Source organism: Streptopelia decaocto (assembly GCF_964273445.1).
Source record: "Streptopelia decaocto genome assembly, chromosome: 3".
NCBI lineage: Eukaryota > Metazoa > Chordata > Aves > Columbiformes > Columbidae > Streptopelia > Streptopelia decaocto.
Genome location: NC_138656.1, coordinates 91054230 through 91070937, shown reverse-complemented (window position 1 = coordinate 91070937; position 16708 = coordinate 91054230). Strand labels below are relative to the sequence as shown.

General features: G+C 36.0%; 1 protein-coding gene across 1 annotated transcript in view; it reads left to right on the top strand.

The window, feature by feature from the left end:
• The window catches only part of ADGRB3 (adhesion G protein-coupled receptor B3), a 449703-nt gene that overhangs the window by 227860 nt on the left and 205135 nt on the right, over positions 1 to 16708 (top strand). The window contains exon 13 of the mRNA XM_082048907.1: positions 3902 to 4010. Within this exon, the coding sequence (XP_081905033.1) occupies positions 3902 to 4010 (109 nt within the window). The remainder of the gene's footprint in view (positions 1 to 3901; positions 4011 to 16708) is intronic.

Sequence of the window (16708 nt, the reverse complement as noted above, 5' to 3'; positions counted from 1 at the left end):
TTTTCTTTTGTTGTTTTTCTGTTCCTCTGTGTAAGAGCCAGCCACAAAAATAGACAAAGTATGTCATTTTCTTTAGTGGTGGTAGATAGAAGCAATAAAATCACATGCATGTGGGAAGTTTCTATTAACAGCACCAAGACTGAGGAACCAATATCAGCCAACTATTTTAGCCCCACTACTGAACAGTCAGGATACATCTGTGTGTTATTGGCCTTGTCTTCTTCTACCTCCAACCTGCCTGCTTTCCCATGCCGTATCCACCGTCTGTCCCATGAAGATCAGGGAATGACAGCACGTAAGAAGAAATGGTGGGAACATGGAGGTAGAAGAGGAAATAGCAAATTTCCAGTTCTGTGCTCTCATTGCTGCTGCAGTGTTGAAAAACGGAGAGAAGACAAGTTATTTCTACTTTTCTGTAGCTCCTTGCGGTTTAACCCCAGCCAGCAACACAGGCACTTGCTCATTTCCCACCAGTGGGATGGGGGAGAGAATTGGAAGGGTGAAAGTGAGGAAACTTATTGATTGAGATAAAGACAGTTTAACAGGTAAAGCAAAAGCTGTGCAAACAAACAAAGCAAAAAAAGGAATTCATTCACCGCTTCCCTTCGGCAGGCAAGTGTTCAGCCATCTCCAGGAAAGCAGGGCTTCATCACACATAATGGTTACAGGGGAAGACAAACAGCATAACTCCAAACATCCTCCCCTTCCTTCTTCCCAAAGCTTGTATACTGAGCATGATGTCATGTGGTATGGAATATCCCTTTGGTCAGTTGGGGTCAGTTGTCCCACTTTTCTCCTTCCAATCTTTTGTGCATCAGTAGCCTACTCACTGGCAGGGTGGTATGAGGAGCTAAAAGGCCTTGAATCTGTGTAAGCATTGCTCAGCAACAACCAAAATGTCAGTGTATTATCAACATTATTCTCATACCAAATCCAAAACACAGTACTATGCCACCTACTAGGAAGAAAATTAACTCTGTCCCAGCTCTATAACCAGGACACTCCTTTCTGTATGTAATTCATTATCTCATAGACCTGAGTACAGCACTGGTAGGCAGGCAGGAGCCCAACCGAGCACTAAGATGAGCAGAACACAGAAGTAGCAGCATCACAGCTGCCTGATGACAAAACTGGTGAATTCACTAAATCGTAGACTCCTGAACTACGACAACCAAAGAAACCATAGCATAGGTCTTGTTACTGTTCTTAGGCAGTTAACACAAACAATCTCAAAGAAACTATTGAAGCAAGGAGCTCTTCATACTGGCTAGGAAGAGTGAGCTGGACCCCTAAGTACTCCTAAGATTATTTTTTTCCTTTGATATTGGAAAAAAAAAAATCCTATACCAAATATTAATTTCTGTCTTATTTTGGATAAAACACTGAAATGTTATGGTTAAATAGAATTACATTTTAAAACAGAAACAATATTATTTGAAGTTACTGCATCTCATGCAATTTTTAAATTTTTTTTTCAAAATCAATGTAGGAATTGAACTTAAAAAGAACGTATACAAGTCATTATGTGCTGTGAATGCAATCTAGTGCAAAAACTATCGACTCATTAATAAAGGGTAAAGGTGATTCTGTTTCCAGTTCAGCCACCCAGCTGTCTTTTTCTCACTAAAGTCTAATCAACTTTTTGCCAGCTTGCATGGTTTTCTTCAACTTCACAGCTACTCTTAGCATTGATCTCTTAGGCTGTTTTGTGGATTTTTTGCTGGAAAGAAAATCTTACTGTCAGCAAATTACTGACTTTCTATGAAGTATACAGCTGCAATATCTCAGCACATCCTTTATTCTAGATTAAATGCCAGTGGTTGATACCATTAATTACAGGTTATATAGCTTTCAGATAAGCAGAACTCACTTTAATACTTGCCTTTTGTTAAGAGCTGATGTAAAGCACTGCTCACAGGAAACCAAGTCCACAAGTTCATACTGGTGTTTCAAAACAGAGGAGATGTTCTGTATCTTCTTCATCACCATCTAATGGCACCCTCTTGATTAACCAGTACTTCAGATATATAAAAATGAAGAGTATGTCTATAACACTGACTGCTTGAGAGTTTCTGCTGAGTTTATTGCTATAAATTTTTATGTGCAAGAACTAGGGTGAAAAAATCTTTTCACTGAAATTTGTCCTAAGTACATAATCTGATAGTGTGTGTGCCATGAATGAGATGGATGAAAAACCCACACTTACTACCTCAATAACTCATCATAAGAAAAATGTAAGTTAAATCTCCTTCACCTGAAGGAGCATTTGCAAAATGTTCAGATCATAAATTTCACAACAAATTCTTCATAAAAATGGTGTTGCTGCCCTACCCTTCATAAAAAGATTCATGTAGAAAACAAAGCATGTTGTGAAATTCTCTGTCCTGAATCGAGCAGCAATGGATCTAGACAGATAAAGCAAGATGAAGATGAAGCGCAGCATGCTGGAATTTATAGCCTCTATAGGCGTTTTTTAGAGTCTATAGTCCCAGTAGTGGAAAGAATGGGTAGAATGTTGCTCATAAAGTGAAATTCAGATGTCTCACTTATATGATTCAAAAAGCTCCATGAACATGTCATCCATTTTTTTCTATAGCAAAATACTGTATTACTGAAAATTGTCCTGTTCATAACAGTCCATAACAACCAAAAATATTTTTTATATATGTGATGAGTAGAGCTCTTAAGCTTATTAATACTTGTTTTGACTTGTAATGCCATTTTAATAATGTATTGTTACTGCTGAATTTAACAATTTTAAATGTTTTTGTGATCATAGTAGCTTACAACTTTGCAAATAAATTCTATTTCTTGGAAATGTGCTAGTCCTTACCATTTTGAAAGTCAGACTGAGAGGCTGCATTAGCAATGCAAAGGCTACTGCAATTTATTTTAGTTTATTGTGTTCAGTTTGGGACTCCCCAGTACAAGACATGGACTTAATGGAATGAACCCAGTGTAGAGCTGTGAAGGTGTATAGGAGATTGAAGCACCTGATATGCGAGAAGAAGCTGAAAGAGTTTATGCTATTTTGCTTGGAAAAGAGAAAGTGATCAGTGGGAATCCTGTCAGTGTTAAAAATTCCTGAGGAGAAGAAACCTGAGCCAGACTCTTCTCAGTGGTGTCCAGTGACAGGACAAGAAGCAAAGGGCAAGAATTAAAATACAGTAAATTCCATTTAAATATAAGAAAACCCTTTTCACTATGTGAATAATTGAATGCTAGAACATGTTGCGCAGATGGGCTTTGGGGTGTTCATCCTGGGAGATGTTAAAAATCCAACTGAATGCAGTTCTGGGCAACCTACTAGAGCTGATCTTGCTCTGAGCAGTGTGTTGACCTAGATGATCTCCAGAGGCCCCTTCCAATCTCAGCTACTCTGTGATTCTACTACTCCACATCAGCAATGAAAATAGTATTACCAGTAACAATTTATACCACTTAAATATTGATTAAAGCAACAAATATTTAGCGTACTGGAGAGGCCATGGTAAGGTTTGCATTCAGCTGTTTGTTTCAATAGTTCTGAAATTACTGAAGATATCTTCCAGATGAAGGAAGAATATTTTAATTAGGATTGTTCTGGAATATTAAATGCTTTAACCACTAATGAAAGCAATGGCCAGTAATATTTTTTGTAAGTGCAGTGGCTTAGAGCAAATGTTCCACAGTTCCAGTGCAAAGCTGATTTCATGTAGCTTTATGGGAAGCAGTATCTGTTCACATGAGGATCTAATGACAAAATGGTTGTTTTACAGTAAGTGTCTGATATTAAAACGTGGGAAGAGCAATTTGACTGTTAAGTCTCACATTTCCATTGATGGCATTTAGATTTTACTTGAATTTGCTGCTGTAGAGATTTTCATGTCATAGTTAATTTTGGCTGACCTTCCTTTATTAGATCTATCCGGGCTCGGTGGAGTTAATGCAGGTGATTGAAGATTTTATACACATTGTTGGAATGGGAATGATGGACTTTCAGAATTCATACCTAATGACTGGAAATGTAGGTAAGAAATAGGTATTTTTTCTATCAAATTTGTGACCTAATATAAATCAGAAATTGCAAGTATCTACTATAAAGTTTCTGCTTCTATCCCAATCCAGACTGGTCTGCTCATCCTCCTCCAGGCTATTTCTGTTGCTTGGTTATCCCCTCTCTGGTGTAACACACTCGCTATGCCTTACACATTGAACTTCTCCATAATTGCATCTCAAGATCTACTTGCAAAGTTTCAGACTCTAAATAACATTCAGAAAATACTCATTAGTATACTATGAACTGTAGGTATATGTTAGAGCATTTCCAGGATAAACAGTGTTTCAAATGGTAATTCAAAAAATCATGCTAAGTGAGATAATAATTATATACTTAATAGCTTGAGAAATGTGAATTTTCTTGACATTATATTTTTTAATATTCTATTAAACTAAAGAACTGTCTTTGCACATGGTATGGTGTGATAATAATCAGCATAGCCAGATAAGCAATAATAATTTTATATATATATATATGTATATATATCTGTTGCCAACATAATCTAAGCCTACAGTTTCTTACATCAGTGTTTTCTTTGTGTGACAGTTTCAAATTTTATTGAGATTTATTTTTCAGACTTTGTTTTCATCACTGGAGAGTTCCCAGGCAATACAATCAAATAATAACAAACATCAAATATGAAGATTCTCATCAACTGAATTCCACTTATTAGTAACCATTAATGCTTCTGTAATATCACAGCAATTTATAAAAAAATTAATCCAAAAGGATTAGTTTCGTAAGTGATTTTCTAAGCAGTTTGCTTTGTGTCTTCATTAGACATTTAACTTTCTATAGCTGCACATTTGCAAGGCCAAGACAGTATTAGATAGTTGTATGTAATGAACTAATTCAAAATATATGTTTGTCTGAAAGCAAAACTTCTGGTGTCAATACATTCTTTCAGATTTTCATTTAGAGTCTTCCCGCATCCATAGGTCAGTCAGTTCTTCAGCAAGTCATTAGAATGTTAGAAAATATGGACACTTAGAAATTAGTTTTTAGAATAAAGCAGGGAAGTTGTTGGAATATTCCTATTGAAGATCTGACTTGCTGTGCAATAATAAGTATTTATTACTTTTGTACAGTTCATATATAGATGAACATGACTGGGAACATGACTAGTCCCTCTAAGGCACAGCCTTGTATTGGAGACATGTCCAAGAACTCACCTGAAAGAACTTTGGCAGTCTTAAAATGTTTAAAACATTTTAATTGGCAGTATGGAGAACTTTATCTTTTAAACAGTGAATTATTATTTCTGTTGTTTATTGTGCCACTGTAGTAACACGTAAAGCTTCTTCCACTTGTCAGTCCTTCATTATGCTAGTCTCTGCACAAATTTATAAAGAAAAAACAGTATCTTTCTTGAAATGCTTGTTCCATGGCATTTTTATGACAAAATAATAAAAAACCCAGCTTATTTAAAGAGCACAGCACATGCTCCTTGGCATGTTGTATTACATTCTGATCTGTTTGTCCTCTGAAAAATGTGAAAAAACCCACAATGGAATATGTTTTAAAAAGACACACTCAAGTGATCTGTGCCTCTACATATTCATGACTTCAAATGGGAAACAGCAACAACTTTCCAATTGAATCAGAAACTGTGCTGTGCACTGGCTAGTCTAGATAACTGCATAATCTTAACAGTTTTTCTTTTGATTATCTTTCTCTTCCCACATATAAGATATTTTTAGGCACTCAGGAGTAGGTCTGTTCTTAACTATATAACCATCAAAGGAATAGAAAAAAGCTGAGGAAAGTGAAATGAATTTATACGTTTATTCTGACTGCCTACCTCTGTCTGTGTCATATTGGCATGAGTTTATCCTCTCTGTGCTCGGTCACCTGTCAAAAAAGGACAGGGACACTGCTGTGTGACTCATTTACCAGGATGCTTGAGCTCAGGTGACATGGTGAGATGGGGACTGAAGGTAGTTATCAGCAAGGAGTAATTTTCACAAAGAAAGAAGCAGTGTGTCCGAAATAATTCGGGTTTAGTGTAGTTATCCTCATGGGGCTTACAGAACTGTGTCTGACAGACTATGTACTTGGAACTTAGGGAACATTTATGTTGATCTCAGTTGAGATGAATGAACTATGTGGTTGCTGTTATCTTAGCATCAGTTCTGCTGTACCAACAAGAGCTTAAAAACATGTGAGGTCCTGTTTATAATTTGTAATAAAATTCTTGTTGTTTAAGTCAGCAAACACATTTACACATTTACAAACTTATTTACTATAAAATATTCCCTCAGCACCTTCGGGGTTTTTTTTTAAATGCCTTATGATATCTTTTCATTTTAGAATCACTTTACAGTTCAGATATATGAGAAAAAGGATTCAGTACTAAAGATGAACTGCTATTTCTTGTCATGAAAAAAATCCAATTCTGTAGCAAATTTCACAGTATTGCACTGAGTTCTTGGTTTCCTTCTGCTAATTTTAGTTTATGAATTCATTTCTAATTGAATGGCACTATTGTGGTCCATATACAGTTTGAACATCTAGTTGTGTTTGACAGATAGGCTAATCTCCTGAGATCTTCTGCAGGTGGAATTTTCTTTTCCTTACAAGACACAGAAGGAAGTTACTACTCAACAGCCATGCTGCAATGACTATCCATTGCACATTCTCAGCTCATGGCACATGGGAAGTGATGAAGGCTACCTGAACTGTATGGTAGGCTATGCCAAGCTACATCACTATACATTTGGAAATAGCTAAGAAGGTTCATAAAGAAAGTTGCCATGCCACTGTTAAACTTTTCAGAGTGGCAGCTTATAACTCCAGATCTTCATTTCTTCTGAAAAGAACCTCAGAGCTTTGTTCTAATCCAGATGATCCAGTATCTGTGCTGTCAGATTTACTTAGGCAGCTTGGTCAAATCAAATGCATTTCCATTAATGCAGGGACCGTCTCCTCTCAAGGGCAGAGAATACACTAGAATACACTATAAAAACTTAACAAATGTAAAAGCAATAATTTGCTTTGATCATGCATGGCTGGGACAGATGGTATTTGTTTTAATTATGTGGTCTCAGTTCTATATTATACTCCTTTAAGAAATTATTAGGTGAAATAAAAACCTCTGATAGGAGGTGGAAGCCTCCTCCTTCATCCTGCTCCTTTTCTTCTTCCTTCTCCTCCACCTCCTCCTCAGGACCAGCTGAGCAGGCATAGGAAAAGGATAGTGTGAAAAAACAGGAGCTTTTGCTACCACTCAGCATCCCTGAATTAGCTGAAAGCTCAGACCCACTTGCAAGGATACAACAGGCAGTGGGAGAAAAGCTTTTAAATTATATTACCATTCTGTGTTAACCACTTGCTTTCAGTTTTCTCTGTTTCAAATGTGAGTTCCTGACTTTAAATCAAAGATTTAATCTTGGCTTTTAACAGACTTCTGAACTTTTTTTGAGAGCTAAAGGCCTAAGCAGATGCACCTCAGGACTTTGGCTGATTTGGGGTCCTATTGCAGTAAACCATTAAGAGTTCTGAAGAAATGTACTACATAGTGGCTGAACTGGTCTTAAGAAATATTCATCCTTTAATTTACAAATAATTGATAGACTGGAAGATTGGAGTGCCACAAGCATAGTTATCTTTAAAGATATAGGTGGAATGTAGAAACTGAAATAGGGAACAGTATTAGGAGATACATATTCCTATGGCAGATTAGCGTTCTTTTTTAAATGAAAATTTTCCCTCTGTTGTCAAATGAATTTCCTTAAGAGCAACATCCAAAAAACAGTTAAAGGAGACTCTCTTGTAAAAAATCAAGCTTACAACTCTAGGACATATTAATGAGAACACCAAATAATCTTGAAGTGCAGTGTGTTGTCATGGATATTATTTGGAACTGACAGAAAATAAACAGAATTTTCAGCAGGAGAAAAGCCACTTTTTGTTAATGTTTGTTTTATGAATACTGATGTTTGAGTGATCAGTAATGTTCTAAAATATGCAGATATCAGAAAATTGGTTGGACTAGTCAAGGACAGGAAAAACTGAAGATCTCCAGGGATTACAGCAAAATGAAAAGAAGGGGATATCCACTGGCAGATTAAATTCAGTGATGACAGACCATGTAAGAGGGAGTAATTCAAACCATACATAACATAGGAATTTTAAAGAAGTCAGTAAAATCCCATGGTCACTTTTCAGCAGAGCTCAGAGAAAAGAACAGCATTCATGTGCAAAAAGAGCAGTCTAAAGTAAATACAGAGGGTTCATTTTTTAAATTTTCAGTAGCCATCACTTGCAATGCTCTTTTCAATTGAGCTTATATGGTTGGGATTCATTTTACTTACCTTAAGCATCACAAAGTTTGCCATAGTCACCCTAAGTTTCCTTTATAGTCAAGGGAAATCTTGCTCAGGAGAGCAATTTATACCATCTCAGACATCTAAAGTAAGGGCATGGGCTGTCTTTTGGAAGTTCTTCCACTGGCTATAAAGACAGCCTAGTGACTATCTTAGACTTGAATGACTCATGTCGTCTAAAGCAAAGAGGAGTGCTACTTTGTGAGTAAATAAAACCTTTGAACATAGAGAGGTTCAGATCTGCATGATAACAAAAAGAAATAACAGATTGAGAACTGGAATGCTTGGAATAGATATTTGAGAACAAATTGTTAAAAGATACTAGATGTACACAACTGAAAATAGAATGAAAAGAAAAACTAAGCTGACATTTCTGTTCAGTCTTGCTTGCAGGAGAAAACAAAGATTCTTAACTAAATTTTACATTAGCACATTTAATTCTGAATAAGCATGAAACCATGGTCTTCATATAAATAAAATAAAAGCAAGTAGATATTAACATGGTAAATGCAGATAGGTATGATATTATATGAAAAAATGAAGAGGTGCAAGCCATGCTTCCATGCATAAATCAGCTTCTAATTAACAGTCTGTTATCTCTCTACTTAAAAACAACTACTGTGACACTGGTAGTCTGACAAGTAATCTGATCCAGTATAGCAATTTACATATAATTTTTCATTTAAGACTTCATACTGGGTTGCTTAGATAAGCTTTATAAATATTGGCAGAGAACAAAGTCTGATTTCTGCCTTCACAGACAGTCTAGGATGCCAATGAGGGTTGGTGGAATTTTAAAGGTGTCCATTGTCTTGTGTCTTTACATACTTTCTTCCATTCCATCTTCATATTCATTAAAATTGTACCAAAAGATTAAATCAGGGAATCATGGAATACCAGGTTGGAAGGAACCACAAGGATCATCTGGTTCAACCATTCTTGGCAAAAACACAGTCTAGACAAGGTGGCCCAGCACCCTGTCCAGCTGAATCTTAAAACCGTCCAATGTTGAGGAATCCACCACTTCCCTGGGAGATTATTCTAATGGTTGATTATTTGCATAATGAAAAATTTCCCTCTTGCATCCAATTGGAATCACCCCAGGGGAGTAACTTATACCCGTTACTCATCATCTTTTCTATGTGACTCCTTGTAAAAAGGGAGTCTCTATCTTCTTTGTAGCCACCCATTAAATACTGGAATGTGGTGATGATTTCTCCCCATAGCCTTCTTTTCTCAAGGCTGAACAAGCCCAATTTTCTCAGCCTTTCCTCATATGACAGCTTCCCTGTCCTTTGATCATCTTTGTGGCCCTTCTCTGAGCCTTTTCCAGTCTGTCCACATCTTTTTTGTATAGTGGGAACCAAAACTGAACACAATTTTCCAGATGTGGCTTGATAAGCACTGGGTAGAGCAGGATAATGATTCCTTAGTTTCTGCTGGTTATACCCTTGCTAATGCAGCCCATCATCCTGTTGGCTTTCTTTGCCACGGCAGTGAACTGCTCACTCGTATTGAGCCTGTTGTCCACTAAGGCCCCCAGCTCCCTTTCCACACAGCTGCTCCCAAGCCAGGTAGATTGCAGCCTGTTCTGCCCTCCTGGATTAGGTTTTCCCAGGTGCAAGACCATACACTTGTCCTTGTTGAACATCATAAGGTTCTTGTTAGCCCACTGTTTCAGCATATCCAGGTCATCCTGCAGAGTGGCTCTTCCTTCCGAAGTGTCCACTTTCCCACTCAGTTTGGTGTCATTGGCAAAGTTCATCTGGGTACACTTGATGCCATCTTCCAGATCACTTATGAAGATAACCTGTAGGCTTATAGAGCGTATCTTAAAATTTTCCAGTCCTAGATAGAGATTCATAGAAATGTTAGTGACCAAAGGAGCTTTCAGAAGAGGTACCTGCTCCAGCTATAAGACGTAAACAATGGTACACCTGCTGAGCTTTGAGTATCCTAGAAAATGAGCAAGCTGGATTTCTGTACGTTGCTGTGGGTTCATTCACCTTTTCCCAAGGTATGATTTTCAGGTCTTGTAAATTATAGATCCTGTTCATACTCTCTAGAAACATCTCCAAATAATGTCATTCGTTTACTTATCCTAATGGCATCTGCCTAGTCTGCTTATCTTCTTTGGATCAGAGTTAGTGATGTGTATCTTAAATGCAGCACTCAAAATCCTCTGACTCATATATCATAAATATATACCAATATATACCTAAAATATACCAAGAGACTGAATTTGTTTTAACATTTGAAAGGGTCTTTTTAAAAAATATATTAAACAAAAAAAGCCAGAGCATTGATATTAATTTGTCCAAGCTTGTAATGAAAATGTCTAAAATTTTCAGTCAGGAAACAACTATTTCAATAATTACACACATACACTCAAATTGTAATGAAATGTTTGTTCTGAGACTGTGTAGTGCTGAAGCACAGTATTGTGAATTTTAAAGTAGACATTTCTGATTAATAAAAGTTCGGCAGGTAAAATTTCAACATTTTCTCCCAATAGAAAGAAAATAGGACCTGTCAGATAAATGAAAATGTAAATTCCGTAGAATGGCCCAGAACAGCCATTCAGATCTCTCTCCTCTTTCCATCAAGTTATTCCAGAATACCCCATGTCTTCACAAAGGAAAATTTAATGGTACAGCCTTTCAGGAATAACTGTGTGGATTGCCCTTAATACTTTAAAGAAGGTGAACAGGAATAATTCCTTCTTGTTTGCCATAGTTCATGTGTAAGTACCTCTGTAATGATTAATATAATTATGCTTGGTTTTGTCAAGAACAAATTCTTACAAAGAAAAAATAAAGTTAATCTTGCATGGGTTTGCAACAAAATACATTCCTAATAGATATAAAAACACAAGTCCCCTTTAATTAATGGAGTATTTATATTATTTTCAGCTTTCTACCTAGCTTTTGAATAACTAGTAAAATACACATCAAAGTAAGCAATATTTAGCTAACAATATTTTCTTATATTTTATTACATAATTGTGCTATATAGACTTTTGCCAGTTTCCATTGTCTAATATCCCATTCCTTCTCAAAAGAGTCAGTGACCATCATCTAGCCATTTCAAGCTAGGATCTGGCTTTTACAACTGCGTCTATAAACACGAATCAAAAAGGACCAAATGCAGGCTTGAGAACTGTCCCCCAGTTGTCCATATTCTAATTCCTGACAGCTGCCCAGACATTATCAAGACATGGTTCAGGAGATAGTACCGGGGAGAATCCAGTCCTGCTATGCATAATTAATACTTTTCTCATTGCACTGTGGTGCATAGTTGGTCTCATTCTGTTCTTGGATAGTGAGCATGGTGGTCAGAGCAGTTATACATTCTGACTTCTGCCCCCTGTTCTTTTTATTCATGACTTTGACCCCTGCTCCTGATTCTCTTTGTTTCACACTCAGATGTAGCTCACCAGTCTTTCCCACCTCAAACCTGTATGCTCTTGGTTGAGCAGGTGCTCTGTTATGTGAAAGTGAGCATCTGTCGCATTTCTTTCTTCATTCATAAAAAAATCCTTCAATTACGAAGATTCATACACAGCCAGTATAACTATCCTGTTTCCCTATTCTTCATTTGCTCAAACCATATGTAACAATCTTCTGGTGGTTAAAGCTAGCAGAAGAGACAGTGTTCTGAGAAAAATACACAAAATAATAGGAAAACTACAGAGAAAGGTCAATTGGAACTTTTTAAATTCCCTTATATACTTCTTCTCCATATATATTCATATAATTTCCTTTGCAGCAGCCTCAGCAATTCCTTGATCAGATCAATATGTTGGCTTCAGAAGGTTCAAACTTTCTTCACTGATTAAAGGGGGAAAACTTTATGCACACTTTGAAGGTCTAAGTTATCGCAGCACCTGACTTAGTGCCTGAAGTAAATGGTAGAGAGCTCCTATTTCTTTCTCAATATCAAATAAGCTTATTAAATGATTTACATATCCTGAAAACTTAGCTGTGAACAGTGCATAAAAGAGTAGATTTTTTGAATCTCTTTTCTAAAACTGCATACTCAGTGATCCTGAAGAAGTACAGCTCTCAGTTACTTAAGATTAAAAATGACTAATATCAAGGGAATGTCTATAAGAATCTTCTAAAACAATCTTCACAAATGTGGATGAAAATCTAGTTTAATTCTCTGGCTGTATTTTAAGTAATAGTCATAATTCAGTAGATATTTTAGTGGATATGATTCATTAATTATCCTTAAGGATAAAGCTAAATAAATTAACCGCTCAGTATTTTTAAATGGGTGCTATAGAAAAAATATAAGGTTTTTCCCTTCATTACCTTATATTACATAAGATACAGTGGAGTAAAAGGTTCTAAAGAAATAGAAACTATAAAACATGCAGACATCCAGGCTTCAGTCTTATTTAAAACAATGCCTCCAACTGAAACATAAAGCAATGTCTGCAACCTATTTGTGGAAATAAGTTTTTACAGCAGTAGATGGAATCTAAGATTCTTGTACCATTCCTAAATTTCTACCTCTGTAAACTCTTTTCTGAATCATTCTGGTTTTAGGGCCCTTTTTACATGACCAATTAAAAGTTAAAGGAATCATCTGTTTTATTACAGGCCATTTTTTCACAGGTGCACTTAAGTGTTGCCCTGAGAAATTAAATATCTGAGTTTATATTCTCCTTTGCCTTGGACAGCTGGATCTTTAGGTGACACCCAACAATTTCTGAGTAGAATGAGGCTTCAGGGGTTAGAAATTAAGAGTCTGTGGTGGTAGCTTTGAGTTAACGGAGTAAATGTACGCCCAAGAGAGTGTTATCATTTCGTATTAAGGTGGTGCCACGAGGCAACCATCATATTCAGTGTAGTGTCAAGATATTCCAGACAATACAGTCCTCCCCTTAAACAGAAGAGGTACCAGAGTGTCACAGTCCAATAACAAGATGCAATTCTGCACAGACTGAGGAGTCATTCTGGGGTTTTTTGTCCCTGTGAGCCAGTCACCCCAAGAGTGTCCAGCCATCTTCTGGTGGTGCATCAGCTAGAGGTGGTCAGCTAGAGATGATGTGTCTAAATAGAGTAAATAGAAAAGTCCACCCTCAGTTTTAATGAATTCTACAGGGTTTTGTTGCTCACTCACCACTGAAAATCAAAGAAGGAAACAAATAAAGCAAAACCCCACAAAATACAAATTAGTTGAAGTAGGAATAAAACCAAGGAATCGTACTTTCAGCTGGCAAAAATAGCAAAAATCAGTGGAAGCAGACTGATATCCCATCTGAGACTCCTGAGTCAACAGAGAATTTTACTTACGAAGACTTAAGAGACAGCTATTAACTCTGCATGTTATATACAGTGTGTTAGAGGGGTCTATTACCCCCAAATGCCAAAGTTTGTTTTCATTTTCTGGCTTTTCAGGATTTAAATAAATAAATAAATAAAGGCAAACTATTACAAAATCACAAACAAATAAAAGCAAACAACAACAAAACCCAACCAACAAACAAGCAATGACAACAAAACAGACAAACAAAACAGAAAAGTGAGGGAAATAACCTCTATAAATACTATTTAGAATATTAAACAAAACAACCTGCTGTGTTGAAAAAGTATTTGATTTCCTCGGTTATGACTGTAGGTTTTAACTCCAAGTAGCAATATAGATGTAACTCTTTCAAACTGCATAGTCTGAAAGTAACGTAACAATTGAAAAGCATTTTCCAAGTCAGTTTTGTGAGGGTGTTAATGGATTACTAATAGCAGAGAAAATTATTTTTGTGGTAAATAATTATTTTGGCAGTGGAACTATAAAATATTGTGGAGATCAAACTTCACAGCCTTGTTAACATATGCAGATGTAAATTTTTTTATGCCTGTGTAATTTTTTTTTTTTAATATGGAAAGTTGGACTTCAATATATGCACCAAAGATACTATGTATATCCCTTCAATTTTGTTAAGATCAGATTGCATAATAGTAACAGAGCTAATAGTGTTAGTAAGATCAGTTCAAAGCATCCCAAAGCATCCATGTACTAGGTTTGCTAAAGTCATGAACAGGGCCTGAAATTTATCAAGTATCTGTTGTGCCTTGTGATTTCTGAGCTGATTAGTTCAGTCATTTTATGGGGTTTGTTTTGCTTACTCTTGACTTCAGCTGTGAGTTTTTAGGAGAAGATTTACTGCCCTGGCTCAAGGCTGAGATAGAGGACCTTTGATAAGGTTTGTGATATAAATCTGAAGGTCATTCTACTATGGATCATTCTACTTTGTTGTTGTTGTTGTCATTGTCGTTGTTATTGTCGTTGTCATTGTTGTTCTTGAACAACAATGACAACAACAACAATAATAATAACAACAATAATAATAATTTCTCTAAGATTCCTTCATAGTGGGAAGAAAAAATTTTCCCACTTAAAAAGCATGGTACACCTTTCTTTACGGCCTCTGGTATTTGAATGATAATAGATGCAAGGAGCACAAATGTTTAAATTGCCCTGTAGTGGTGCCAAATAGCTTGATATTGTTGTCTTTTTTGTTCTTTTGTGTTTTAACAAACACTCTCCACATACCTGGAGACATGTAATCAGCCATAGACAGCATTCCTCTGTAAATCTTTTAGGAATGTAGTTTGGGAAATGGTTCTATAGAAAATATTTTTGATCTCATTAAATGAAAAATTTTTCATACAAGCTGTAGTGCAAAGCTTATGCTGTTATTTAATGACTATTATTTTGTGGAGTTTTTTTTCTAACTTCTAAGGTCTTCCACTGTTAGTGTCAATTGCATTAGTTAATATCACTGTTAGTTACATAACTTTCTTGTAATACATTACTATTAAATATTATGATCTCGTACTATCTTCTTTGACTCAGTAGTCAAGTATCTTGAAAGCAGGTAGATTTCAAGTGTGTCTGTGGGAAAATAGTATATTAGTATAGTAACTTGTCCAGAAAATTCTGTCTCTGGTCTCGTTGTAGAACATCATAGCTAGAATGTGAGCTGATCTCAAAGACAAATACTTGGAAACACATTCATATGTGTATAAATTATGCCCATTGGTATAGCATACTTCCTCCCTATATTGGCACCCAAATCTCATCTCCAATAAAGCAGAGGAATGAAAAGAGACTGACGTGCCCAAGGGGAAGAAACTGTGAGACAGTCATCAGGATGACTGGATCTTCAGGGACTGGCACTCAGGCAAGCTGCTGCATCTGCATATATAAGATTTCTCCTATTTCTGAGGGAAATATTTATAAAAAATACAGTAAGCTTATCCCCTCCTTTCTCATTTTTACCTCAAGAGGGTACAATATGTTTGTAAAGATTAAAGGGAATGTCTCGCTTTGCCATGAGGTATCTTAGATTGTTCATTGCTGAAGCATAGAATGAATGTTTTCAATGCTCATTTAGCTCTGAAAATTGCATCACTATCTAGGCAATGAAAAATAATGGTCTCCATTCACAATCAACAATGCACAAAGAAAAGTTAATTTCTGCAAAATGACTGTCATTTAACTTTGACAAATTGGACTTATACCTGTTTCGTGGATGAATAGTTCCACTACTGGAAAACATGGCTGGTGATTTTATACCCTATCATCTATTTTACATTCCTGGTTGTACTTAGAAATAATTTTCAGAAGTTAAAATTATAGATATCTAAACCTCTCATAAACTGAAATGATAGAGAATGTACATCAATAGGGTAAGACGTTCAAATATAATGCTAGTTCATCTACTGAGAAATGGTATTCAACAGCAGACCTTGGAGGAGTTTGAAATGTTTGTAATGTTTATCATATATTTGACAAGATATTAGAGGGAGTTTTCTGAATATATGTTTGTTCTCTGAATGTACATGAAGCATGCATATAGGAATTTTCTTTTAAAGCTTGGAAAATAAGGAGGGAAATAACCGTGTAGGAATTTGGCCATTTTTCCTTATTGTAGGCATTTGTTAGAATATCTTCTTTTGTTCATAATAATTTTGTTAATCCTTAAATTACTTAACAGCATATTTGTTCATGAGCTTTTTAATTTATGGTTTGAGGGAGTCTCTGTCTAGTGATTCACATACATGCTTTTTATGGATATTTTTTTCCTATGGATATAATTTCTATTGATAGCACCAGCTGCTGGATCAGTTTTTTTAACCTGTTACTCAGCATTCTCTATGCCTACATTAATCTGCACTGTTACTAGTTTTAACAGTGTTTAAAGTCTCTCATAGCTCTAGCTGGACATGAAATGGGATTGTTCGACCTGCTGTTTATTTTTGGTTTGTTCAGTATTTGAGGGGGGTTTTGTTTGTTTCTGTGATTTTTTGTTTTGTTTTGCTTTGCCTTGTTG